Source organism: Centroberyx affinis, unplaced genomic scaffold (assembly GCF_046629955.1).
Source record: "Centroberyx affinis isolate AG114_WGS23_722 - 3 ecotype Tasmania unplaced genomic scaffold, CSIRO-AGI_Caff_v1 ptg001420l_1, whole genome shotgun sequence".
NCBI lineage: Eukaryota > Metazoa > Chordata > Actinopteri > Beryciformes > Berycidae > Centroberyx > Centroberyx affinis.
The window spans coordinates 24408-51192 of NW_027279897.1; the positions used below are offsets into that span (position 1 = coordinate 24408).

At 42.1% G+C, this 26785-nt stretch overlaps 2 protein-coding genes across 2 annotated transcripts in view; one reads left to right on the forward strand and one right to left on the reverse strand.

Annotated features, from left to right (window-relative positions):
* Window positions 1-18970, reverse strand: part of zdhhc17 (zinc finger DHHC-type palmitoyltransferase 17) — a 39209-nt gene extending 20239 nt beyond the window's left edge. Inside the window, exons 1-8 of the mRNA XM_071526510.1 lie at window positions 18908-18970; window positions 8260-8363; window positions 7600-7722; window positions 7276-7353; window positions 4191-4335; window positions 3158-3222; window positions 2434-2596; window positions 1561-1686 (exon numbers count right to left, since the gene is read on the reverse strand). Coding sequence (XP_071382611.1) covers window positions 1561-1686; window positions 2434-2596; window positions 3158-3222; window positions 4191-4335; window positions 7276-7353; window positions 7600-7722; window positions 8260-8363; window positions 18908-18970 — 867 coding nt within the window. The remainder of the gene's footprint in view (window positions 1-1560; window positions 1687-2433; window positions 2597-3157; window positions 3223-4190; window positions 4336-7275; window positions 7354-7599; window positions 7723-8259; window positions 8364-18907) is intronic.
* A 1954-nt stretch (window positions 18971-20924) lies between these two features.
* Window positions 20925-26785, forward strand: part of LOC139649987 (oxysterol-binding protein-related protein 8-like) — a gene marked incomplete at its 3' end in the record, with an annotated part of 88382 nt that continues 82521 nt past the window's right edge. The window contains exon 1 of the mRNA XM_071526509.1: window positions 20925-21228. The remainder of the gene's footprint in view (window positions 21229-26785) is intronic.

The window sequence follows — 26785 nt, forward strand, 5'->3', positions numbered from 1 at the left end:
TAAACACAGTGACATATCAGCATCACCTCTACACAGGGAATGGATATCAGTTTCAATGGGGATTTCTACATGAAATAACTGTCTAACTATAAACTGTACCTTGATCAACTAATAACATCCCAGCAGATGAGAGGAAAGAGGACAGATTCACGCAGAATAAAAAAAAACAACATAATAATGATGATTAATAGTAATAATAATGATAATAATTAATGTCAGGTTTATAAATCCATGCTCTTCAAAATGTAAAAATACAGAAACTTTCAGAGATGCAGGTTTTTATGTAGTAGTAGACACTATTAACAAACAGAAACACACAATAATCATTTTACATTTCCACGTCTTTCTACCAGGGTGGGGAGTCACCCACAGCCAAATGCTGGTGTGTTTTGGCTGTGGCTGTTACATTAGTCTCATTAGTATCAGCCGCTCTGGCAGGTTAACAACTAGAATTTGGATTAGATCTTCTTCTTTTCTACAGAGCTGTTGGGCTGATACAATAGTGAAAGTAGCTGGTATATTTTATGCTGAAGCAGATACTGTAACCAGTTTATAAAACAATGTTCCCTGTGCTCGATGCTCTTTATCAGAACTGGAGAAAGTTCTTCTAACATATTGTTTTATGTTTGTTTTACCTTCTTGGAGCAGCACATGTGTGAAAGTGTGCCACACAGGACATTACAATGAGTGCCTGAAGCTGCAGACTATTCAAAAGTCAATTTAATATACTTTTCTGTGATTGGGAACTTAACTGACACAATCTTCATTGTCCTTACGCAGTATAACCCCACCCATTTGGTAGATTAAAACAAATACTAAAGATTATTGGTAACTACTGTTTGGCAAGTCTGTTTTAAATAGATTCACATCTCTGGTAAGCCTATGTGTAAGTTCAAAGACAGGACAGAAGGTTCAGCGTCGAGTTATGTGTGAATTTCCAGCCACTGTGGCCAGACTGGACAATAAAAAAAAAAGTTAGCTTCCTGCTCTGTTTCTACATTTTCCTCCAGTTGTCTCATTGAATGCAACCCTTTATTTTAAGAGTGCTCTAGTTCCTCTCAGGGTCTCTCTGATTAGGGCCTTGAAATGTGGTAAACAGCAGACAAACTGACGGCTTCAGACACGAGGTAATCACTACCCCAGACACGCCGTGCTTCTGTCGTGTCAACAAAGAGGCAGCAGTTTGGCCCTGACAGGCCGGTCTGTTAGCAGGCGTCTGATTCAGCAGAGACAAACCAGGGACCAGGAAGGTACGTGGGTTAGAAGCAAAGTCTGAAGTTAATCACCCTAGATATTAAACTTAGTACTGATATCAAAATCAAAATTCTGGTATCGTCACAACACTAGGAAATTGGCTGATTAATAAGATTTATTTAGTGATGCTCAAAACTTTGTAACTACACAAGACTAGGCTGACGACACAACTGGGACCGCTATCCTGACCGCCAAAAAATACCAAAGCTGAACGACCCAGCGACCAAGTTGACAGCAAGGTGTATCTACTCCTTAACTTATTCACTAGGTCTCTCTGTCTGTCTCAGTGTGTGTGTGTGTGTGTACCTTGTCCATCTTCAGTCTCTTCAGGTAGGACGGGCTGTCGTAGCCTTTGGCCTGTCGTGCTTCCTGTAAGTGATTGATCATCCAGACGTTCTTCCTCTGCTTGGCGAGGTCTAGCGGCGTCTCGCCCTAAAACACAACAAAACAACAGTTTGTGCACCGTCCGCCATTGCAAAAAAACTCTGAAAGCTTTAGTTTTATTTGCATCGGAAGAACAGCGCCCTCTTCCTCTTTTGTACCATAAAGCAATACAGCCAATTACCCACAAAATTTGACCCGGTGCCAAACAATTTAAGTAGAGGCTGATAGAGGCTGCCAACCTTCTTAGTGATAATCTCATTTGTTTACAGCAATTATACTACCGTGTCAAAAGTAATGTGGCAATGATTTGTTGATGATGTTAAAATGTGGCCCCTTTAATTATTGTTCAGATTTACATGGTAAGGTGCAGTTTGTGCTAATATTTACTGGCAAAAACCAAGAAAGAATGAGCCACAAAAAACACAGCTGTCAAGATAATATTGCTGTCATGATAAATATCTCATGTATACCAACAACTCCATATTTATTCCAACATCTTTGCACTCTGCACCATTGCACTATTGTCCTACTGTTGTTTACATATGTATATATATATGCATATTTGTACATAGTAGTTAAATGTTTAGGTTCACCTCTGTTCATCTTGTCCTTGTTTTTAGCTATATATTTATTCTGTGTAAGTACATTGAGAGCAACTTCCTTGTATGTGTACATACTTGGCCAATAAAGCTGATCCTGATTCTGATGACAATAATGGCAAGCCTTCAAATATCTCAGTATGACGGTAAACTCTGTCATGTTGCGGCCCTAGTGGACGCTGCACTGAGGCGTCACCTTGATGTTCTGTGCGTCGACGTTAGCGTTGGCGTCCAGCAGCAGGCTGATGACGGTGGTGTTGCCGGCCAGCACGGCCCAGTGCAGCGCCGTGTTCTTGTGGTATTTGTCCCCCAGGTTGACGGACACGTTGAAGGTCAGTAGCAGCCGGGTGGGGTCCACACTGGAACATAGAGGCACGAGTCAAGTAAAGCAAAGTCAAATTTGTTTTAAAAGTGCTTCTGACAAATATAGTTTCTACAGATTCAATTTCAATAATCCACACTTTTCCAGACTTTAATTTCTTGATTTGTTTTGAAGATTTTAGTGATCAATACAAAGTACACAGTCGTCTTGCCCCTACTAATGATGCCATATCACGCTATAGATGAAGATTATTCTCCACAGTGACAAATATCAGAATATGTGAGATGACAGGGGTGTAAAGCCATAGAAAATGTGTAGTTGTATGCATATCGACACAGCACAGGATTTTTCCATACTTTTTTGTGCAATTTCCATATTTATCAAGAGCTGGAAATTGCAATTTTTTTCCCATGCACTTCAAGACTTTCCAGACCAGTGTACTTTAATACAGGGTAGATGTGGGTCCTGGCTGATATTGTACCAGTGATGGCACAGTTTACATGGCAATTGGGGTTGAATCACACACACTCTTTCTTCCAATCGTGGGTACATGCATGCACGTTTACATGTGCATGTACACACACACACACACACACACCTGTGTGTCCTGTAAGCGGCCCACATCAGAGGAGTCATGCCGTTCTGGTCCATCATGTCCACGTCCTGACCAGACAAGATAAAAAGACCAAACTGGAGAAATTAAAAAAGCCTAAGCAGCAAAAGAAGCAGGGAAGCAGGGAAAGAGAAGTGATAAGGCTGCCCCCTGGTGGACGGCACCAGTGGAAAAATTAAAATTCACAGAGCGCTTTTAGCAGACAGGTTTGTCCCAAAGTGGTTCAGAGAAAACAAAGAACACAAATACAGATAAGAACAAAAGATCACAGAAAGAAAAAAAAAAACAAATAAAGAAGGGGATAAAGTTCTGAGACTAAAGGGATTAGGATCTAAGAACAAAAGAAAGGACAAATAACAATAACAAATTCGGAGTGTGTACAGTTTAGGTCTTCACACCACACACAGCAAGAACGTGTTGCTTGTTTGTTTGCTTATATGTATCAATCGGCCACTTGGCTGGAGAAAGCGATGTGGGAAGTGTATGTTTCAGTGTAAAACAGAAGGGTTAAACACTGGAATAAGAGCGTTCCTGCTATCAGAAATAGCAGCAGTTCTCTTTGTTTACTTTCCTGCATTCTCTTGTTTCTTCTGCAGACAGTTATTGTTCTAGCTCATTTTTTATCATCCTTGTTTGCATTTGTATTCTGTGTTTTCAATAAAGCACTTGGTGACAAACCTGTGTATAACCTAACAGTATATGACACAACCGGTTCCCATCTATTTCAGCATGTATTTTAATAAAATGACAACTGTATTTTGGCAGAAGAAGACAACTGGTGAACCATTTATAAAAGTTGGAAAATTTTGGGAAATAAGTGCTGCTCTGTGGATCGTGTGTCTTAAGAATTTCCCTGTGGATCATAATTCGGAAAAGGTCTAAAGTCATGTAATGTAAGCGTGTTTGCAGATGAGAAATGGGACGTTTAACTGCCAAATTTAGGTCTGCAGTTTGACGTGACGAGACGACCGACTGAGAGAGACTGGCGGGTGTCAGGCCAACCTCCAGGATTTCCTACCTGTCCCTTGGCGATGAGGTAGGCCACGATGGAGGTGTGGCCGAACTGGGCGGCCAGATGGACGCAGCTGCAGCCCTCGCCGTCGATCAGAGATGGGTCTGCACCGTACTTCAGCAGCTGCACCACCATGGATAGATGGCCTTGTCTGGACGCAAACACACACAAAACAAAACAAAACGTCCTTCAACTTAACTGGAGCTGCACAAAATCCCCGGACTTTTGCCCCCGCAGCTACAAAAACATATGAATACAATGAAAATTCATCATCTGGCCTCATTTCTCAGCCTGAAACACTGACTGAACTCTGACTTTGTTTTATCTGGGTTTTACTAAATCCGTTTTAAACTTTTGTGTTGTAGCCTCGTTTGGCTTTTTAAGCTGAAGCAATAAAAACAGACTGGGGAGCTTAGTGAAAAATAGCCAGTCAGGTTACTGGCTATTTTTTTGTGTGACCCAGGCAGGAAAAAATCTTTAAGAGGCAGGTGCTGAGGAAGGCCAAAGCTGGTTGCCACCTTCGAGGGCAGTTTGAGCCTCTGATTGCCACTTCAGAGAGACGAAACTCAATAATCCAAACACCAGGTTCTAATTGATTCCCACTGCTATTAGCTTGCTTATTTCGCACATTAAATGATGTAGCCTCATATGCTTGTATACAAACTTTGTATTTTGTGTTGATGAGCTTTTTACTGCTACAATATTGAGCTATTGGTTGTCTGCTCTTCTTCTCAACTCATGTTTGTCTCTGTAGTGCAAGTTGTGTTTATTTGCCATGAGCTTTTATTGCACATATTGAGTTTTTCCTCATGTGTTTTTATTACCAACCCTGTCTGCAAAAGAAATTTCCCCCACAGGACAATTAAGTTTGAAATGAAACTGGTAAACTGACAGAAATGCACTCTAGCTACTGGTAAAACGGTGTAATATCACAGCATTCATTCACTGGTGTTTTGGCAGGTAAAACATTTTGGTCACGTACTGATCTTTTCCTATACACTTGTTAGGGGGTCAAAACCTGAACCAGGTCCTGCACAAACACTGGCCTAAGGGAAAACTGTGTACCAGCGTTTGGACTGCAAAAAACCTTGAGAGGTATTTATTGTGTGTGCATAGCTGATTTCAGGGTCTGAGCAGCATGACATTCCAAGATATACTAACCAAAGTCAGTATCTTATCTGTATTCAATCTGTATTTGTGACCTTTGTTTTCTGTAAAGCATTTTGTAACCATTTTGTTTGTTAAACTGGACTCAGTTCGTAACAAATAACACCCAGCAATGGAGTCCATGCATAAAGTAATAACCTGCAACATTTTCATATTAATAAATTTCCATTTTAGGCCGCCATACAGACGGTACATACAGACGAGGCTGGGGGCTTTAAAAGGTCACTGACACAAGACTCCTGGGTGTCTGTGCACTAGAAAGGGTGTGGATGATCAATAATGCAGGAGGAGAGAGCCTGAAGCCCTCCTGGCTGCATGGGAGGGGGCGGGTGGGTCTCATGTGACCCGTCTCTTCATCACAGTCTAGTGTTTACAGTGCTACAGTGAGTGATCATGACAGAGAGAGAGAGGAATAAAGTGTCTAATAATAATCAGGTTGAGTGGGAGAGTCTGCTCAGAAGTAGAGTTGTGATGACTTTCTCGCTAAATGGGTAGAGTGTGGCACTAACACTGTCACTGGGGCCACCCATGCTAAACATGTATGCACTCATGGCACTGTAAGGCCACACGGATCCATCAGAAAATTACTGACAGACAGATTTCCTTTCATTGGGCTGTTTTGGAACATTAACATGATGGTGAGGCAGAAGAATAGGAAAGTAAGGCTGTGCTCATAACGGAGCTACTTAATAGAGAGAAGAAGAAACAGAGGATGCAGTATAACGGCTTGTTCACACAGGACGTGTAGCCGCAATTTCGCGCCCGAGTCGCAGTTGGGTTGTTCACACAGGAAGCGCATTTCTCGGCACCAGCCAGCAGCTCTCCTGGTCTACAGGAGGAGAAAACCCCGTGGAAACAGGCTGTAGGCTGCTGACATTGTGCTCCAATAGACACCAAAGCTTCATCTGGTCACTGCTGTCACTCAGCTCACTGTACTTTTCCACATCAGGGATGAACTCTATATCTTCCATCTTCTTCACTTTCTCCCTTTCTTCACAAACTCCCTCATATCAAAGCTGTCACGTTCATTTGTTTTCTCAGCAAGAATCGTGACTTGTGATCAGGCAATAATTAGGAAAGCCTAGGGGACCTAGATATCTCTCTCTCCCCCTCTCTCTCGCTTTCTCTCTCTCTCCCTCCCTCTCTCTATCTCTATCTCTTTACATAATGACATATAGGCCTAAATAAATTAAGTAGCCTATAAATAAACAAACCTAAACATGTATCCTTGTTTACGCAACTTTCAAAAGGCAAGTGATAATTCAAAACCAGATAGATCATCATCCTACAATGTATTGCATTTAAAACTTGCATCAGTGCAGATGGATTCAACAACAACAGTGAAGACCCTGGTAAGTTGATCATTTAATATATTTGTGCTTCTGTGGTGATATAATGGAGATATGACCATCTCTAGTGTTTTCTATGGTGTTTTCCTGTGAAACGCGCGCCACGGCACGCAGAGAAAATAGACCAGACGCCGAAACTGGCGCTCCAGATCACGAGCCGTGAGCGGAGCTCCGTGCCGTGCAGCGGCCAGTGTGAACGACCTGACCCATTAACACGGGCGCCGAAAGGAAGCAGGCGCCGAAAGGAAGTGGCCTCCGCTTCGGGGGCCGTTACACGTCCTGTGTGAATGTGCCGTAAGAAATAACAAAAAATAAGAAATTGACATAGTAAACCTAAAATCATCCCTGTGTTATACCTGACTTTCTCCGTTTTATCTTTGTTTTGGTCATTCCGTTGTCTCTGTGTTTGCCGCTATTTTTTTCAAAAGAAACATAGGAACACCTGTATCTGGCTAAATGGACGGTGACAAATCCATTCGTTCAGAAAAAGTTCAATGGAGTTGAACTTTCTGTCAATCAAAACGAAAAGTCCACCAAAATGCAGATGTTAGTTGTGGTGTGTGTGTGTGTGTTACCTGGTGGCCCAGTGCAGAGGTGTGGAGTTGAGGTCTCCTCCCAGTTGGTCCACTATGGCCCCCTTTGATATGTAGTACCTGCAAGGAGAAACACAACCATCAAATTAAACTTAAATTACATTTACTGAAGAACCTGGTCTAGCTGCGTTAATCTAATCATACTACTAGTACTGCTACAACTATTGCCACTAGTACTAGTTCTACTACTGCTAATGCTACTACTACACACACTAAAAGCACAAATTAGTGAGTTAATCACTTCAGTTGTCATTTTTAATACACCTCCCCCTCCCCCTCCTCATAGCATGAGTGGATGTGACTCACTTGACCAGGTCTATCCTGTTGTTGATGGCGGCCCAGTGGAGGAGCGTTACGTTTTCTTTGTCTGGCTGCCGAACATCGTAGCCCGCCTCCACCAGCTCCCTGCAGCGCTCGAAGATGCCGTACCTGAGGGGGGGGGGGGGGGGCGCGCAAAGTAAGGTCTCTCTCTCTCACACGCACACAAAAATACATGTGCATGCGTACAAAGACAAAACAGACGCGAGCGGATGTGCAAACACAGACATCAGTACAAGTTCAAACACACACAACCTAGACACAAAATAAGGACAGACACACACACACACACACACGCAAAAACAGACGGCTTAGAAAAACAAAAACAGATGAACAGACACACAGACGCGCACACAAAACAAAGACACACCCTCACTCGGTCATGACATGGCAATTACAGTCCTTAAGTTGATATTCCTAACCTCAAATCAAAACAACATAAATCTGTTTTCCAATCTAATAACAAGACAGACAAGGCTTTCTTTGTCTTATCAGAAAACATTTTACAGACTGTTTATCCATTTAGCTAGTGCTGAATCACAACAACGGGACAATCGCAAAAGTGATGCCAGGGGTGGTGTTAGTTCCGAATTAAAAATAAAAACACATCCGCTCACAGACGTACACACACACATATTATCCACTCACTGTGTGGCTTTGACGATGTCCCAGGTGCTGTAGTCGTCCACATGGCTTTTACGGCCAACGTTCTCACTGTAGCCATGGTTATAATGACTCTGGGGTTTGATTTCCTGAAGAGAGAAAGGGAGAGAGAAAGAGACAGAAAAGTGAATTAGAGACAGGTACGCTTTTTTAACCTTTACTTCCATTCATTAACCATCATGTCATCTGGGTCAGACGTCCTTTTCTCCAGCAACTCCTCACCCGGTCACACAGAGTGAGGCCAGACACCCTGCGGAGAAAGCTCATTCTGGCCGCTTGCATCCATGATCTCATTCTTTCAATCGCTACCCAGAGCTCGTGGCCACAGGTGAGGGTCAGGACGAAGGCTGACCGGTAAACTCACAGCTCTGCTTTGTGGCTCAGCTCTCTCTCTTCACCACCATCGCACTTCCAACGCCCACGCTACTGCAGCCGATGTGTGGGATTGGCAAGGAGCGCCAGAAAGTTCAGACTGTCACGTTGAAAAACCCACACATCAGTTACTCCAAGCAGGTTAAAACGCCAAGAATTATTTGCAAATAGCATTTGATCCATGGCTGGTTGTGTATATCATGATTTTATAGTTTCATGGGGGCAATAAGTAACATTTTTACTGCACTATAGCACAAAATGACCATAATACTGTATATCAGCGAAAGGCTGATAGCATTCTTGATCAAAGCCAGAGACCTGTTGATGTTGCTCCAATTCCTACTGGTCGCAAAAAGAATTAATAGATTTCTACATGTAACTTTAGTAGGGCTGCAACTAACGAATATTTTCATTGTCGATTAATCTGTCGATTATTTTCTCGATTAATCGATTAGTTGTTTGGTCTATAAAATGTCAGAAAATGGTGAAAAATGTCAATCAGTGTTTCCCAAAGTCCAAGATGACGTCCTCAAATGTCTTGTTTTGTCCACAACCCAAAGATATTCAGTTTACTGTCATAGAGTAAAGAAACCAGAAAATATTCACATTTAAGAAGCTGGAATCAGAAATTTTTGACTTATTTTCTTAAAAAAATTACTCAAACCGATTAATCGATTATCAAAATAGTTATAGATTAATAGTAATTTAATAGATTCATTTAATAGTTGACAACTAATCGATTAATCGTTGCAGCTCTAAACTTTAGCATAGCAAATTGGCATATTGATATCTCATTTCACTTAGAATGCCCACTGTAGCTGAAAGTAGTATGTATATAATAGTGTGATACTTTGTTGATCCCCGTAGGGACTTTTGTTTCTGGCTTGGCCCTGTCCACTGAGAGGTCAGAGGTCAGGGTCACCTACAGAGCAGCATCCTGGAGCTGGTAAGTTAGTGTCCTGCTCAAGGACACTTCAGCATGCATGATAAACCACTGTGATCACAGTGTGTAAAGAGAGAGAAATAAAGGGAGCAGGAGAGAGTTAAACACAGTGCTGCTGCCCTGCTCTGTCACAACCCGACTGTGCCGCCTCTCACATTCAATTAGCCTCCACGGCAACGCCACGGCAACCGCAATTAAGCTCCCCTCTCCCGGAAACTAGGGCTGCATCTGGTAAACACACAGCACCCAGAATGCCTTGCATCCCTACTCATGTCTGTTCAAATCCCTCATCAGAAGGTCAACAACCAACCAGCTAGACCAATGTTCAACTGTCCTCGTTTACACCTATATTATCAAGTGAGATATGCTAATTTGTTTAGTTTAGTGTAGGATAGTTTATCTGCACAGAGATAAAACACAGGAGACTAAAAAACTGATCTTTATCATAAAATACATTGCTAAAAATCACAGAGGGAAGAGAAACCAATGACCAATTTGTGCTGGCGAGATAATGAGGATAACACACAAAGGGCTCATAAACACACTGACTCAAAACAAACAAAAGAGAACAAACAAAAACAACAAACAAACAAAGAACAACTGAATTGACAGAACATAAGTGACAACAGAAACAACAGGGTGGAAAACGATAGAACAACAAGATGTAGGCTATAAAAAGTAATAAAAATAAAATTTCAAATTTCCTGTCATTTCCCTTACTGTTTCATGCATTTTACTTTTACTTGCTCCCCTGTTTTCCACCATGTTATGTTTCTGTTCTCTTTTAGACTGTCATCCGATTCACTTGTGTGCTTACTTTATGTATTTTGTTTAGATTTTTGCTTGTTTCTTGTGCTGGTTTTGATGCGAGGTGTTTTTATAAGCCTATTCTTGTTTTTTTAATCTCATCTCATGCACAAATGAGGCATTTGTTTCTCTTCTTTCTGTGTTTGTATCTTATCACGGTGCTTCCACGTTTTATCACTATATAAATAAACTATAGTAGACTAGACTGAACAACTGTTTCTCATTTCAGGATTAGGATATGCTTGACACTCTGGCAGAAGCTCTCTAGCAGCCGAGGTTGGGATTAGCATCGTTACACTGCAAGTGTCCGGGTTGAGACACAGAGGTTAATGGAGGGATTAATGTACTTTCCATTTGATGATGACAGTATCACTAATCTAGATGCAGTCACTGATCAGTAGCAGAGGGGGGTGGGGTGGGCATCAGGTAGGAATATGTATGTGTGTGTGTGTGTGTGTATGTTTATATGCATACAGTGCCTTCAGAAGGTATTGCTTGATGTTTTTCCCCTGCATTATGTGGTATTACAGATTGAATATAATATGGATGATTAAATTGGCATTTTGTCAACAATCTACACAAAATATCCCATAAGGACAAAGTGACAACATGTTTTTAGACGTTTTAACCAATTTTTAACAAATTAAATGCAGAAATATCTCATGTAAGCAAGTAGTCAACCCTCTTTGTCAATGTTTTGTAAAAGCAAATCTGGTAGCAACTACACTTTTAACACTGATGGCCTCAAACATTTTCATGTCACAGAACCCCATGTAGTGCCAAATTATGCAACTGACCCCCATTTGAGAAGAATGTGTCCAAGGGACCCCACATATGGTCATTTTGTTGTTGTTGATTTAGTATTGAATTGTGTAACTGTTTACACTGTAAACAAGGAGATAATACTGGTGAGAGTGAAATTTATGACAGACACTCTCTAGTTGGGATAATCTGTGGTGAATTCAATTACAGTGAAATTAAACCATTTCTCATTTTGTTGGGGATCCCCTGGAACACATTCAAGGACCCCTAGGGGTCCCAGAACCCACCTTTAAGAACCACTGCTACAGAGTAACATTTGAGGGGAGTTGCAGGTCAAACTCTGCAGGATGTTATTCATATAGAACTGAAACAAGTAAATAAACAACAATAAATCATCAAGGAGATTGTTTATATGCCTGGTAATAAGCAAGCGATCTAACAATTACTGGAATTACTGACTGAAATAGGGCACTTACACGGCTAGGGTCAGGGGTTCAAATCCCTGTGTGGCTCAATGGATTGAGCAAGGCACTAACATTACCAGGGTTTTAGGTTCAGCTCTTATTTTCTTTGCTTTTGTATCTGTATTTAGACACAGAACTGTGATGCCTGGACTGGCATCAATCCTAAAATTGAATAGGAAATCAAGTCCTGCACACTGTCTTAACTTGCAAAAATTACTTTATCCCAAGAAAATGCATACAATGTTTCGGTCTATAAGACGTTCGTCAGGTATGAATCTTGAAATAAAAATGTTGATATTTGCACAACACTACCACCTAAAAGAGTGAATGTTTTGTTTAAACTATCAAACAGGCATTTAAGTGGTTTTGGCTCTGTTGCTGCCTACATGCATATAATGATGAGGAATAATCGGCAGTGTCGGAGCCTCTGGGGGCCGAGGACACGACAGGCCTGTGAAAAAGGAGCTGGTGGTTTCAGCCTGAGGCGAGAGCTCCGGGCCGCGGAGACTCAGAGCTGCACCGACCGTACTGCCTCCCGCTTCTGAGTTTATCTTGGGCTTCCCTGACAGAGCCGGGGGTGATGTGCTGAGCCAGCAATTCTGACACCGCGGGGAACGGTGGGGGAAGGTGTGAGTGTGTGGGTGGGGAGAGCGGTAGAGGGGACAGGAGGTATAGAGTGACACAACTCTCAGATGCGGTGCAAGTGTACTTTGTGATGGAGAAATGTTTGACAGTGGTGGTGAGCTCCTGCTACCGTTACAATGCGAGCTGGTGAAGCGACTGGCCTGGACACACACTGAATAAAAAAGTAAATAAATAAAATCAGGCTTTGTTCACACTGCTATCGGATCCTCAGAATCAGACATGGAGGTGGTCAGGCTTGTATGGAATTTGCTCATTTAGAAGAATCTGGAATTTGTGAAGCTCAACATTAAACGCTGGAGGAGGAATGGAGTCTAGCATCACTTTCACTTTCAAGTCACTTCTCATGTTTGTCATGGTGTTTGTCACGTGCACCTCCCTGCATTATGTCCCGTCCCAACATCCTGTTTCAACCAGAAATATGTCGAAATTACAGAAGCAAGACGCCATCAAAATGCTTAAAATAAATACAGCCACATTAGATGCATAACAGCATTTTTAGGCTAAGTGTGTGGACATACAGCAATGTAATCTGATAACGTCTGACCTTTAGAATCAGACCTCAAAAATCACCAGGAAATGAAAAGTGTAACGATAGTGTAAGAGTGTTGTGTTGAATATGAACACCATGCTGTATTCTTCACTGACAGCAGCCCAGGTGTAGAGAAGTGTTGAAAGAGCTTTAGCTGGTAACAGGTTGGGCCACAAGTCACAGTAGAATAACTGACCGAAACAAAATCAGTCATACATATCGATCCTTTACTGGAAAAAGCTTAATATCATGATATAGCTGACCCAAAATATGATTTGGCCTATGGGTGACACAACCTAAACCTAAACATTTTAGGCATTTAGCTGACGCCGTTATCCAGAGTGACTTACAATAAGTTCAACAGTGGGACAAGCTTCAATTCCTTGATCAACAACATTAAAGGTATAACAATAGTAAGGAGTACAAGGCTCAGAGCCACAGGGGCCTGACAATGTTGCTGTGACCCTTGAATGATCATATAAATGAGAAGTGCTAGGAAAATAAATAGGAAAATAAGAACTAAGGAGAGAGGAGAAGGGATTGTACTGAACAGATTAAATTAGATCGAGGAGGAGGAGGAGGAGGAAGGTGTGAAAGAGGGGATATAAGGTGAACCGCTTGTATTTATTCCCTGTATTGCTAGTATCAAACCTGCCAGGAGGCTTTTATGCTTTTTCCATGGAGATATTTGCACATCCAACTATCTCCGATGCAGGTGCGTGGGAAAGTATCACTTCGGTCTTGAGAAAAGAAGATCCCGCACATTATGATTATCACGTCAGTATGATCAATAAATAGTGATGCTGAGCAAGAGCAGTGTGCGGGATCTTCTTTTCTCAAGACTGAGGTAATTTATCAATTCACAGGACTTGCTGTAACTATTCTTGTGATATTTGGGGCGATTGCCTATCTGGAAAGCTAGCTTCTGGCTGCAAGAGAAAAAAGGGGGCAGGTGAGAGCGAGTCAATTACGATCATGACGCCGCTGAGGTTTTTCCTAAAAACGGCCTGACGGACAAAGCCTCGGACAGATTTGGGAACTCAAAGCCACTTCCTTCATCTGAATATTCAATCGAGAGAAAGCACTCACAATTCTCAGACAGAGAGAGCACTCTCCTGTCTGTTGGGGGAGAGGGGGAAGAGGGCTTGGCTCTAAACCCTGGACACACAGATGTTATATCACTTTCTCCACGCTCCCTGGAGATAACCTTTGACCCGGGGCCAACCATGACAGCCGTGCTCCTTCTCTTCCTTCCCTCCTGCGATCTAAAAAGCTGCTGATAGCATTTGTAACTGAAGCGATAATTGCAGCCTACGCATTTTTTTAGCCTCTTAATTAGGCATCTGCTAGCTGGTGATGCACACAACAACCGGGCAGGCGGCAGTGAGTTGAGGAGATAATATTATCCATTAAACATATTATCCATTTCACGCTAGCCATTGATTTTAGGTTGGAAGCTCATCTGTTTAGTGAGGAAGCAGAGGAAGCAGGCTTGGTTGAGTTGGTCAGTTGGACATATGGCAACCACTCCTTGGGGGGTGGAGGTCATGTGCCTCGAGCTAAAAATGTTGGACAGCACCACTACTGACCAATTCCAAATCTGAAAAACCAAAAGGTATGGTGTGGCAAATAGCAGACTGACTGTCAAATGCTTTCACAGAGGAACGACTAGCTAATTATGTATCTTCTTTTAAATCACTCTTGTTCTATTATTAATAATAGTAGTATTCGGAGTAGCAGTAGTCTCAATAGTAGCAGTAGTAACAGCAGTAATAGTAGTAGCACAGTAGTATAAGCAATAGTAGCAATAGAAGTAGTCGTAGCAATAAAAACAATAGTAGTAACAGGAGTAACAGTAGTAGTAGTAGTAGTAGTAGCAGCAACAGCAGAATCATTTTTTCAATTTTTAAGCCTCAGTTTAAGCCTCAACATTTTGATTTTTTTTATCTGGACAACAGAGAGCATAACAAATAATCAAAGCAGTTTTGTTTGGGAGATCTCTAATGCCTACAAGTGTCATGCTTGTCATTTATTCAGGCAGTAACACCTCCACTGACTGTGCTGCTTAGACTAGATTGTACTGTTATTGTGTGCTTTCTCCAGCCTGACTAGCTGCAGCCGACGCTCACAACCAGATTCAATCTAAAATGAGGGCCATTTGGAAGGACTAATTCAATATGCCAGCCACAGTTTGCATCCGTGGACCAGCAGGACAGAGGAGAGGCTCTTTAGTCATCAAGGAAACAATGACAATGTCCCAAGGAAATAGAAAGAGGCTTTTCCAGTTTGCGCTTCAATTGAAGTTGCAAATCGAGTGACTGAGCTAGTCTCCTATCTTTATGAAACTACTATGCAAAAACAATCATTTGCATTTTCAAATGAGAGCAGGAGCGGACGGTTTATTTTCCCCTTTACATGAATTGAGATAGGAAATGTTTGCAGTGGTATCTGAATTCATTAGGCAACATGTTAAAATGGTTCTGAGAGAAGAGGTGCAACGCCCCTTTGAGTGTGCGGCTGAACTTCAGATGCTTTAATCCAGGTGCCTTGTACACTCTGCCTCTCTCAGCTCTCACTACAGTCTAAGACATGACCTAGATTCCCACCACACGAGTGAAAAGAAGAGTAACTCTGAGCCAAGCGCGTGCAGGAAAACAAGAAAACAAACCAAATTCATGATGACGCTACCACTGTCAGACACATTCTTACAATACGACAGGTTCATTGAGCACAGGAGATGTGCTCAATAAATGAGGCAGCCGTATCCCTGAAGAAGAGAAAAGGTAATTTTATGAATGCCATCTATGCTGTGATTGATTTGAGGAAATCTAGTGGCTGTGGGGCCTCTAAACTCATGGCAGACAATGTCACTTAACAGTTTAACCCTTACAAGGATGGAGAACCAAATCCCAGGACTAAGTGGAATTCAGAGTTGTGGTTTTGTGGAGATTGATATAGCCAGGCATTAACACTGCCAGGGTTCGGGACTCCATTCCCTGTGTAGCACAATGAGTAAAGCAGGGCCCCACTGGAGCCACCCATGCTAATACTGTATGTAGTCATGGTGCCGTAAGGTGCTTTGGATAAGGGTGTCAACCACATGCAATATATAAATGCCATATATCGTTTCTCTGATCTACAATAGGCCTAAAGGTTTTTAAAAATCAGTCTTAAAAAGCAAGACAAACATGTAGCTCTATCCAGCAAGTAAGCCTAACTGGCTGACTGGTTTGCTCGCTCTGCCCTTCACTACAGAGACAGCTACTGCCCCTGGGCCCTGGCTCAGTCTCCAGCAGTGTTGCCCAGACTGGTGCTTGGTCCAAGTTGGTCTGAGCTCTCTCTCAAACATTGTGGTCACATGGAGCAGTGACATCCAGACAAACAAACAAAGAAACGAATCACTGACAATTCTGTGTGTCAAGGGAGCAAGGAAGGAACAGATGGTGGTTTCCATTAATTAAGAGACCCCTCCCTGTTATGAAGCTGACTGTTCACAAGTGTCAAAGAGGCAAGATCTTCCACAATCAGCTAGCAATGGGTTGATTATGTCAGTCTTGGCTCAAGTGATATAGTACCACAGAGAGGAAGCATTTTATCTGTGACACAACAGGGCAAGAGAGGAGATAAACACTGATGAAGACTGTAAACACTCACATTTAAGCCAGTCTAGATAACAGCTTCAGGTAAATGCCTGAAATGCAAATTTGAGATGACTTCACTGACCTACTTCCACAAGGTAATTGGCTTTTCTGCATATCCCTATGACACACATACACACACACGGCCATCTATACACATGCATCTCATCAGAGGTCAGTGCACCAGAGTTTCTAGTCACCAGTTTACATCTGAAATAAAACCTCCAGTCCATACAGGGGATTGAACCAACAACCTTTTAGTTATTTGTTAGTCTTTCTCGATCCAGGCCAACCCACTAATCAGTAAATGATTACTGAGCCCAGCTAACATAATTAGACCTGGTTAATAAGTGCCACTGCCACCCAATTCACTTCAGGGTGAACTATAGCCATCTCATGTCACATGGTTTCTGATTACACCCTCATCTCCGCTGCCACAGGGTCTTTTCATTCACCATTGTGTTGGCAGTTGAGTCAGTTTGGTTTTTAGATGGGATGATACTGTATGATGAGAAGCGGAAAATTCATCCTTTAACAGAATTTACATGTTATGGCCAACATCTTGGGACAATTCTTCCGATACAAACAACTCGCTCTCAAAGCAGGAATCCAGGAAGAAAAGACTAATCTGTGACGCCATCAAGAGAGACTTTCTGGAGCCACCCCAGTCGCAATGAAAGGGAAACAGACTTAGTGAAGAACAGGGTGAAACTTTACACCCAAACAAGCTTTACTTAATTGCAGTGTTAACAGCAACTGGGAAGAAAATGTGCCCATATTCTTAGTTCTCTTGCCTTGAGAAAGTCCTACTTGTGTGCACAGACCTAGACAAAACAGTCCAAGAGCATAGGATTACCATGTGAATATTTTTGGGGTGGATTTAATGTATCATGTTTCAAAGCTTACAAGTAAACACACCTGCCAGTATCTCTGGGATAGACTGGACATTTAACACAAAAAGCAACACATGAGCCATTTAAACTATTGCCACCAATGGATAGCCAGAACTAATGGTGACTGCCTGGCCCATCTAGCAGAGGATAAATTGGCCCACTTGACCTGCTGGTTAGAGATTATGCAAGACAGCATAAAGATTCACTGAGAAGAAAGCAAGCCACGGACAGTTTACCACACAGACCCCTTCCTAATGCCCTGATTTGCTGCTACACAAAGCTATTGAACAAGCCTGATGAACAAGCCCTAAGGATGTTTTATCAAGATGCAAAACATAAGCTACAATGGATCTGCAAGTGCATAGGCTCTGCAGCTAGCTACAGCCCTGTACACATTACTTAGCTATAATATTACAGTGATGTAGTGGTAAATAAAAATGTGTGTAAACTGTAAAAAGAGGTGTGTAAACTGTGACCTCCAGTCAGTAATCATCATAAGGCAAACAACCACCAATATAAACACAAAACAGTTGTATTTTCAGGAAATCATTAATTGATGCTTTTAAGAGACTCTGCCCATATAAACGTTACATCTGTTTGACACTACCATGTATACTATGGACTTATAAAGACATATGTCAGCCTAAAAAGGTGGGTAAACTCTAAAAGGCAAATAAAAACAGGTGGATAACTCGAGTTTAAATGGGTTTACAACCCTGAATGAAGATAGCTAACCAGGAAACAGAATGGGAGGATGCTGCCTTGGTCCTCTTGGGACGGCTAACATGTACCTGCCAGTTTAGCTAGTAAGCTAATGCCGTGTGACTTTAAAGGATTTATTTCTTGTTAGATGGTAGGAAAACACAGCTAACTTGTCAACTACACGGCCTTGCTAACACGAAGACTGTAGTGGAGGGTAAATCAACCTGAACTCAGTTTACCCCTTTTTTATTTCAGGAACAGAGCTCACCCACCCACCTTTCTTGGTTGACAGAAATCTTACTGATGTAAATTCATAGTAGCAAGTAGTATCAGTGATGTAAGACGTACAACGGCAATGTCTTTAACGGAAAAAGGGGCATAAATAATGCTCTGAAAACAGGACCGAGTTTTGTTTATATATGTGTCTGTTTTCGTCATGATGATCACCGACTGGAGGTCACAGTTTACACACCTTTACATTTGCCACTACATCACTGCAGTTAAACGGGCAACTACCAGTTTAGCTAGGAAGCTACGTCGTGTAACTGTACAGGATTAACCGTTGATTCTCGCGTTTTTAGACTAAACACAGCTAGCTTGTTAACTAACTACAAGGCCTTGTTACCACGGATAACAGTAGCTTAGCTTACCGTTAACATTAACATCTGCCTAGCATTTACTGGCTATGCAGCAGGAGGGGGGCTAGCGTTAGCGACGTTAGCATCGTTAGCTGCCACCCCCCCTCGGTGATGATGCAGGGGGCATCGGAGTTTCCCAAAAGCACGGCGAAATCACGCCGCTACGCAGGTACAGACGGATGTAACGCGTTTATGTGCATTTATCTGTCCGTGCGAGGACGACAACACCGCGGAGCATACCTCAGGATGGAGAATAGGGACGCAGCCAGCTTCTTTCTCATATTCCTCCATAGCGTCGGCCATCTTGGTGGTCAAGCTCGCTGAGCATTGTGGGAACGAACGGCTGTGTAGAGAGAAACAAACAGGAGGGGGAGAAGCTGCTGTCAGACAGCATGCTGCTCACCTAGCTGGGTTATAACACACTATGACACTATCAGACACCGAGGAATAGGTCATATTTTACACAAGAAATCATATGACCATCATTATATCATGTTGTGTGTGTGTGTGTGTGTGTGTGTGTGTGTGTGTGTGTGTGTGTTAGGGGGAGACTGACCCTACCATCCTATATTGTACAGTAGGTTGAAATGATAAATACCCAGACAAGAGCCACCTATACTCTTGGCCAACTGCAACTAACATACATACAGTCTGGGTGAACACTATGTACTATGTATGTATCTGTGTATGTATGTATGTATGTGTATGTATGTAGGCCTATGTATGTATTGGGATTCAACTGATATGAGTTTTTGAAGGCCAATACTGATATTTTAAGACTGAAGTTGCCAATATTTTGTGTCAATATTCAGCATCTTTACATTTGACCCTTTTGCGTGCCACAAAATGACTAGTAGGCTATTCAGTTTCCCCCCAGAACCCAAACTAATGAAACTCTTTTGGGGTTAGCAGTTCTTTCAAGCAAAATTGTGTAGGGCTTTAAATTGAGAATTTGTTTACAAAAAAACATAACTGAACATTTAAATGAATAAATATAATGTGCACAGAAAATAGAATTTCATGTCAGGTTTTATACTGTTTTTCTGTAGCTGTGGTCAAGAGGAACCTCCATCATATCAGAGGTGGACAACACTGACTGACTGATATTCTGATACTGACTTGACTTGTAGATCCACCCAGTCTATCCTCAGCAGCTCTTTTGACCATGGAAAGCATGTAAAAACCCTGCAGTTCCTCAGTTGTGCCTCTGGATGTCCTCCATGTACCATCACATGTGATTCTGCAACACCTTCATCAACCACTGAACGTCACTCTTTACTAACAAGCTGGCAGAGTCCCTGTTACAGCTCCCTGACTGAAAACAACTGCAGCAATCCTGTGTATTTCAGAAGGATGCCATACAGATATTACAGCAGAGCTACGAGTCCATGCTGGAATATTATAGGAGTACTGTAGTGATACCAGAAAAGAAAAGAAATACCATATTATCATAAGGTAATGATAAATCCACTACTGAGTTCCACAGACACACTATAGGGATATTATAGGAATATTAGTGATTATTCATTAGGGGGTCACCCAGAGGCAATGCTATAAATGTGTTATTCATGCAGTATCCACGTTCTAGGATGATAACAGGGCATACCTCCCCCATCAAAAAAATAAATAAATAAATAAATAAAAACTACAGACAGGAGGGACAGCAATGAAAAAATAGTTTGGGAATACAGAATGATTAATTGTCTGGTTGATTTGATATTATTGGACCATTACATGGGAATCTGAGTGAATTTGTGTTTATTTGTTGTTCTTTGCTTTGGTATGGAGTACTTTGTAAATCATGCCAGTGAGGAGTATTTGAACTGAAACTGAACTGACCTGAGGCGTGTGTGTGTGTGTGTGTGTGTGTGTGTGTTCGTCCTGTCCAGCCAGGCGTGTCACATCATCACCGACTGGAAGAACGAAGAAGCTTCCTGTTGCTGCGTCAAGCTAACTACAGATAACCATACTATGTCAGGAAGTTGGGTAGGTTTGCTTTCAAAATAAAAGCCCAGAAATGATCACTTCTGAATAATAACATTTATTTATATATCACTTTATGAAAATAATTCACAAAGAGTTTCACAGTCAAACAGAACACTATTGAAAACAACAGGGAAAAGAGAGAACAATGGAAACAGTACAAGTACAACTACTATTATTAATAACAATAACAACCAACTTTTATTTTTGAAACGCATAACCGGAAGTGGTATATGTATTTTGAGCGGCTTGACAGTGGTCCACACACACACGAACCGCCGACTCAACCGTGCAGACTGGTTACCAAGTTGGCTGAATTTCAGTGGCAAAGACTGAGGAAAACAAACCAGTAATTATGGATTTCATTTAACTTGCCAAACATTATTTGGACCCGCAGATGCCGTTAGCCTCAGGAGGACGCTAGCTGTTACTACTAGCTAACAGTCAACGCAAAATAAACGTTAACCGTCGTCAGCCAGCCTACCCAGCGACACACTGAATATTTTGCATTCAACGTTTTCCCTCCGTGAACCGGTCAACGTTTGGCTACGTACCGGGAGATCCCAAGTGAAGCAAAGGTGAGTGCGACATTGAAAATGAAACGAAACCGACGTTGCATTGGAGCCATTTGCTGTCTGCTAACATGGGCAGAATGCAGCTAGCATGACTGCTAATCGCACTGTGTGGCGAGTTGACAACAGTGACTCCGCAGTCAGGCGTCAGTCAGTACGATTATGTAATAACCAGGGACTAACCAGACTGCCTGCAAGACCTGAGGTATCAGTTAACGTTACCCTCCACCTCCTCAGCTTCTCCATCTCTATACTCTCTTATCTCTGTTTGTTTCGCTTAGCATCCCACGTATGTTCCTGCGATAAGATGTAACGGCAGGACTAGTTGACTGTGTATTTGCAGCCATAACGTTATATTCAGAACGCGGTGTCCTATGCAGTAAAGCGGTAAGTGTGGCATGGTTATATATATCATTTTCTGTTATCATATATGAGAGAATATGACAGAAATTATCTTCATCTGTCATGTGAATTCCGAATCAGTTTGCCCATGGCGCCCACAGTATCTCGCATGGTTAGATGAGATGCTGCCAGTGCTGAAAAGCTTGTGGCTTGTTATCTGGCTGTCCTGGCTGTCTAAATATTTCCACCCTGCCTCAGCTTCACACACCATCCTGCTGCAGAGTTGCATGCCAGCAGCCTCCTCAGCCTCGGTACCCTGTTACAACTTTCACCTGGTGGGAGTGAGGAGCAGAAACATGTTTTGTTTTTTTGTTTTTTTAAATTTAATTCCTCATCTAAGAGCCTCATGTACCCCACAGTTTCCCTACCATTCAGTAGGAGTGGTGGGTCACCCTGCCTTTAAGAGCCACTAACCCTAAAATAATTTCATTGGTCTGGGTTTCAATGGAGAGTTTTAGAGTCCCATGATCCCTCTTCACCACCCTGACAAGAATACAATCCTGGGGGAAAACACTGAAAACTTGTAGTTTTTGGAATGAATCGTCACATTTAAAGATATTGAATATGCGCACAAAATATTGGCTATTGGCCACTTTGGTCTAAAAATATCACTATCATTATCAGTCTGCAAAAACCCATTTTGGTCGAACGCTACACTGGTCCTTTTTGTTCATAGGCAGCAGAATAACACAAATATTAGTGTAGATGGTAAGAATTGGGCTAACCTTTATGTAGTTGGATCCAGGTTATTTGAGTTAATGGTGAAAACACCTGTCAGGCGTTTATTCTGTGTACCTTTCCCATTTTAGATTCTGCCCAATCCTGTATTTCCATATTTTCCATCCTCTGCATATTTGCATCTGAATGAAGGGCAATCCTGGACTTTACATGCCAAACATTTGTCCCATCAGCGAGGCTCGCAGTCCAGGGTCACAAGGACAAACAGGTTATTTGCCAGTCAAATGGAGTTTCCATTTGTCCCTTCTCAAGCTTGTTGCTTGCACTTTGCCCTGGCAGATATAAGGCTTCATTTGAATGCAGTTTCAGCTTTGGGAACACCAGCATCGCATAGAAAGGCAAACAGCAGTAAATCCTTTTTGTTTGTTGTACAGATCAAAGGTGATGACAAGGGTTTCATGTAAAAAATTATAGTCATAAAATGCTATTAAATAATATACAGTCCACTTTTGTACCAACAGTACTTTTGTTGGGACAAGTGATAAAGTTTGAAGTAATTTTTTCTCAGTTTCACGACTCACACAGTGAAGACGGAGGTGTAATAACAACAAAGCCGAACAAGCTTGAAATAGAGACACAGCGGCGCACACAAATTTGTGTATCCTTGCTGCGGCTTTGTATTGTTTATTTATGTACACTCCACACCGGTGGGGGCGTATGAGGACGACCACAACTTCGGGAAGCCAGAAGTAGCGATGACATAATCGCGGAGAATAACATTACAATGCAGAGTCTTAAGCCCTGATAAGTTTTTCCCGCAAATGTGTCCCTTTGTCCCTATGAACCTGCCGAAATTCCCAACATTTCCCAACATGAATATAGGCCTCAGCTATTTCATATCGGCTCCCCTTCACTTGGAAGTCATTGGTATTCATTTGAAAGCAATAGTTCAGTCCAACGTTAATACTAATCGTTAATTTAGCAATATATTTATATAAGATAGTTAAAAACCCTTTAAATGTGACAAGGGATGCTGCATGTCCAATCCTGCCTCCACACTTTGTTTTACAGCATTGAAGGGCGTTGTCTTGTGTTTATATTAGCTTTCATGTGCTTTTTTCCCATTTGTTTGCACATGCATGAGGCATAAAAGAATGTGGGCAGGACGAGCTGTGATGAGGAGGTACTTGTCCAGAAACGGTTTGCTGAGTAGGAGTGCTCTTTTTCAACCCTACCTTGGATTGACATTGGCACATTTTCACATATTAATTCCTGGGAGCCTGGTAGTACAACCACAGTCTTATACTATTGGCCAGTGAGCAGCTCCATGAGAGAAGCTAGAGGATAAAGCATCTCTGTCCGTTTTCAACCTGGACTCTATTTTACCATCGTTTTTCATCATATCGATCTGACCTTGCTTGCCTGAGCGTGCGGCTCTCCAGTGCAGTTCTAACAGACTGATGGACACTCCAAATATTGAAGCCAGAAGCACTCAAAGCCCTGTATTAACCTACAAAATTCAACATCCTCCACCACAGAAAACAGTTGGTCATCCAAGGCGACAAATTCCCAAATTTTTTCAGTAATACCTTTTGCTTTGGAACTGTCATGGCCAAATTCCGTCGCTTTCGTAAAGACTACTGCCACAAATGGAGTCCACATGCTGATCAGGGTGTCATGCTTTCAGGTGGTAAATTAAGTTTATAGCGGAGTAGTTCCTTGGTAATGTACCCCCTCTCTTTCAGCAGAACAAGCTTTACAAATTGCTACTCTGCTGTCTGTATCAGAAACCGTGAAATAAGCTCCATACTGCTGCCATTATTGTGAGGCACTCGCTCACAGTGCTAGAGATGCACATCATGTGACATAAGCAGGAAGCACCAACAGCTGGAGAGCAACACCAGAACACTGGTTGCTGTTTAGTACGGCCAGTACCAGCTGATCACTGATAGTGTTTATTTTGGCTGATACCAGCTTCAGTGCATCCCTAGTCGAGTCAAGTTTATTTGTATAGCCATTAATCACAGTTACAGTCTCAAAGGGCTTCACATTATGAAACAGCAAATGAAAACATCACCCCCAACCTTAGATCCTCGCTAAGGAAACGCTTCCTTCCTCAACAAGGAAAAAGAAAAAAACGTGTCTCTTTCTGCCTCCTGACCAACACCCAGTCCCACCCTCTGCCTGCTCTGTGACACCGCTACTGTTAGGAGTCATAACAGATTTTGTGTTGCTCATAAAGAGTTATTGAAATGCCAAGGCCAGTGCATCAGTGCAGAGTAATCTTCCCAGCTGGGACAATCTGGCCACTGGCTATGGTTTGGGTGATTGGATGTATTTGCGCTGACAAATGCCAGATGTGCTCAAAGTGAGATGGTTGCCTCACATTTCTTTTCCTATGGGGTTTATCCAATGGTTTAGGACAAAGTTGGCACAAATGAAGTTAAATTGATGTCTGCCTGTAGAATTGTGTAGTACAAAGGATTGAGCCTTTATTGGCAACAAGGTTAGCCGAAGCCTACAAATGAAAACAGCTTTTTTCCTACCCTACTGAAACTTTTGTTCATAGCTTTCATTTCATTTTCTCAGCCTTAATTCTTTTGAGGAACTCTACTGCTGTTTGCACCTGTACCTCAAACAAAACTAAACAAACATGCCTTTAATTTGCACCTGTCTCTTGTGATGAAAGGGCTCTGTTAACTGTGATTTCTTGTGACGGCCTTTTACCCGGTCCAGTGCAGTAGAGGATTTGTTATAATATAAAGGAGCGTGGGCGCTGAGCCCCTTGAGAGTTTCCCAGCCAATTAACTCCAGTGTCCGCTCTCATCAGGCCTCCAGAGCATGGTTTTGGATGTGGGGGAACCTCATTACAGCTGCCCAACTAAATGGCAGCTTCTTTCTGGGAACAGCACTGCATTGCAGAGAGTTCTGTTGGTTTAAACTTGAAAGAGTACAGAAAATGGGTAACGTCCAAGTAAAAAAGGTTTCAGGTAGAGCATTGGCTTGGAAGTCTTAGCACTGTAGATTTACAGTATCAACTCTCCAGTTACGCATGGTTTTCGAGGATTCGAGGATTAATTTCATTCTCTAACGTCAAATGTGTATTTCATTCATTAAACATAATCCAGAGGGATTCCACAGCGATGTGGAAGCCTATCCTGACAGTGATGGGAATGCCTGAAGCGTGTGCTGAGTTTTGCATTTTATTTACATTGTAAGCCAGAATGACTTACGTTGAGTTCAGTGTCCTGCTCAGGTACATTTACAGGCACAGTAATTTGATCTTTTAAGGGATTAAGGCAATACTCCAGCAGTACTCCGACTATTACAATTTCCATGTACATGCCTTTAGCTGATTATCTTAATCAGAGTAAGCAGAACCCGGTTGACATGTCTAGATTTCTGCTATCTTTTGATTTATTAGGGCATTAAAACACCAGATTTCTTTTTGTTTTTCCAAGCTACGCATGTCAAAAGTCACCGGACTCAGTAACCAGGGTGTACAGAGCAAACAACATGCAGTACAGTGGAGTGGCGAGCCGCAGACTGATTATTAAATTAATCGTAATGTAAACCGGGTTATTAGAGACATTGCGTTACTTCAAACCATGTAAATGTTGTAATTGAATCATTGCTTTAAGCTGATTACACCCAGTAATCAGAGTATTGGCGTGCATGTTAACATACTCATAGGCTGTTGTAGGGATCAAACCTGTGATCATCCACTTACAGGAGAGTCACTCTAACCACTAAACCCCTCTGCCTCCTAAGCTGACCTGTGATTCTAGATCAGTTCTTGTGTTGATGGAAACTTTTTGTGTGGAGGCTTAAAATCAATAGTAATGCATTCTACACAGCCTGGTCTTTGAATTGTATTCTTTGAAATAGTGAGCGTTTGAGCAAAGCCTCTGGAATAGCTCTGACTTCCCTCTAAGATAGAAAATATTAAGATGACTTCCTGAAAATATCCTGTAGGTTGATATTTGCCTTTCAAATTCATGAGGAACAGTCTTACCAATATAAAATACAAAACAGTTAAGGTACAGCTTTCATGTTAGGCCACGTTTTACTGTGAGATGCACAAAAATATTCCCTACTCAGTGTTTGGGTTTCTCCATCTTCACTGTGGTTTTTGAATGACAAAGACTTTGACAGGGAGAATAAAGCTGCCCTCCAAATTGCCTGTTCTTATGCACCTAGGTTTGATCATAATGAGACCTGAGTCGTCTTGGCTGTCTACAAATAGTAATGTGACTCAGACCCTGGCCTTACCCTCGTGCAGGAATCTTGCTTTGCTGCATGGCTGTCATTTCCAGCCTCCAGACGGGCAGAAGACAAGGCCCAGTCCACCCCGAAAACCATTGTGTCTGAGCTCATGAGCTGAGTCAGCTGGAACGACAATATTAAGCTAAGTATAGCGTGGCTCAGTACAGGGTGTGGACCCAAAGGTGTAGCTATTGAACACACCTAGCATTGTCCTAGA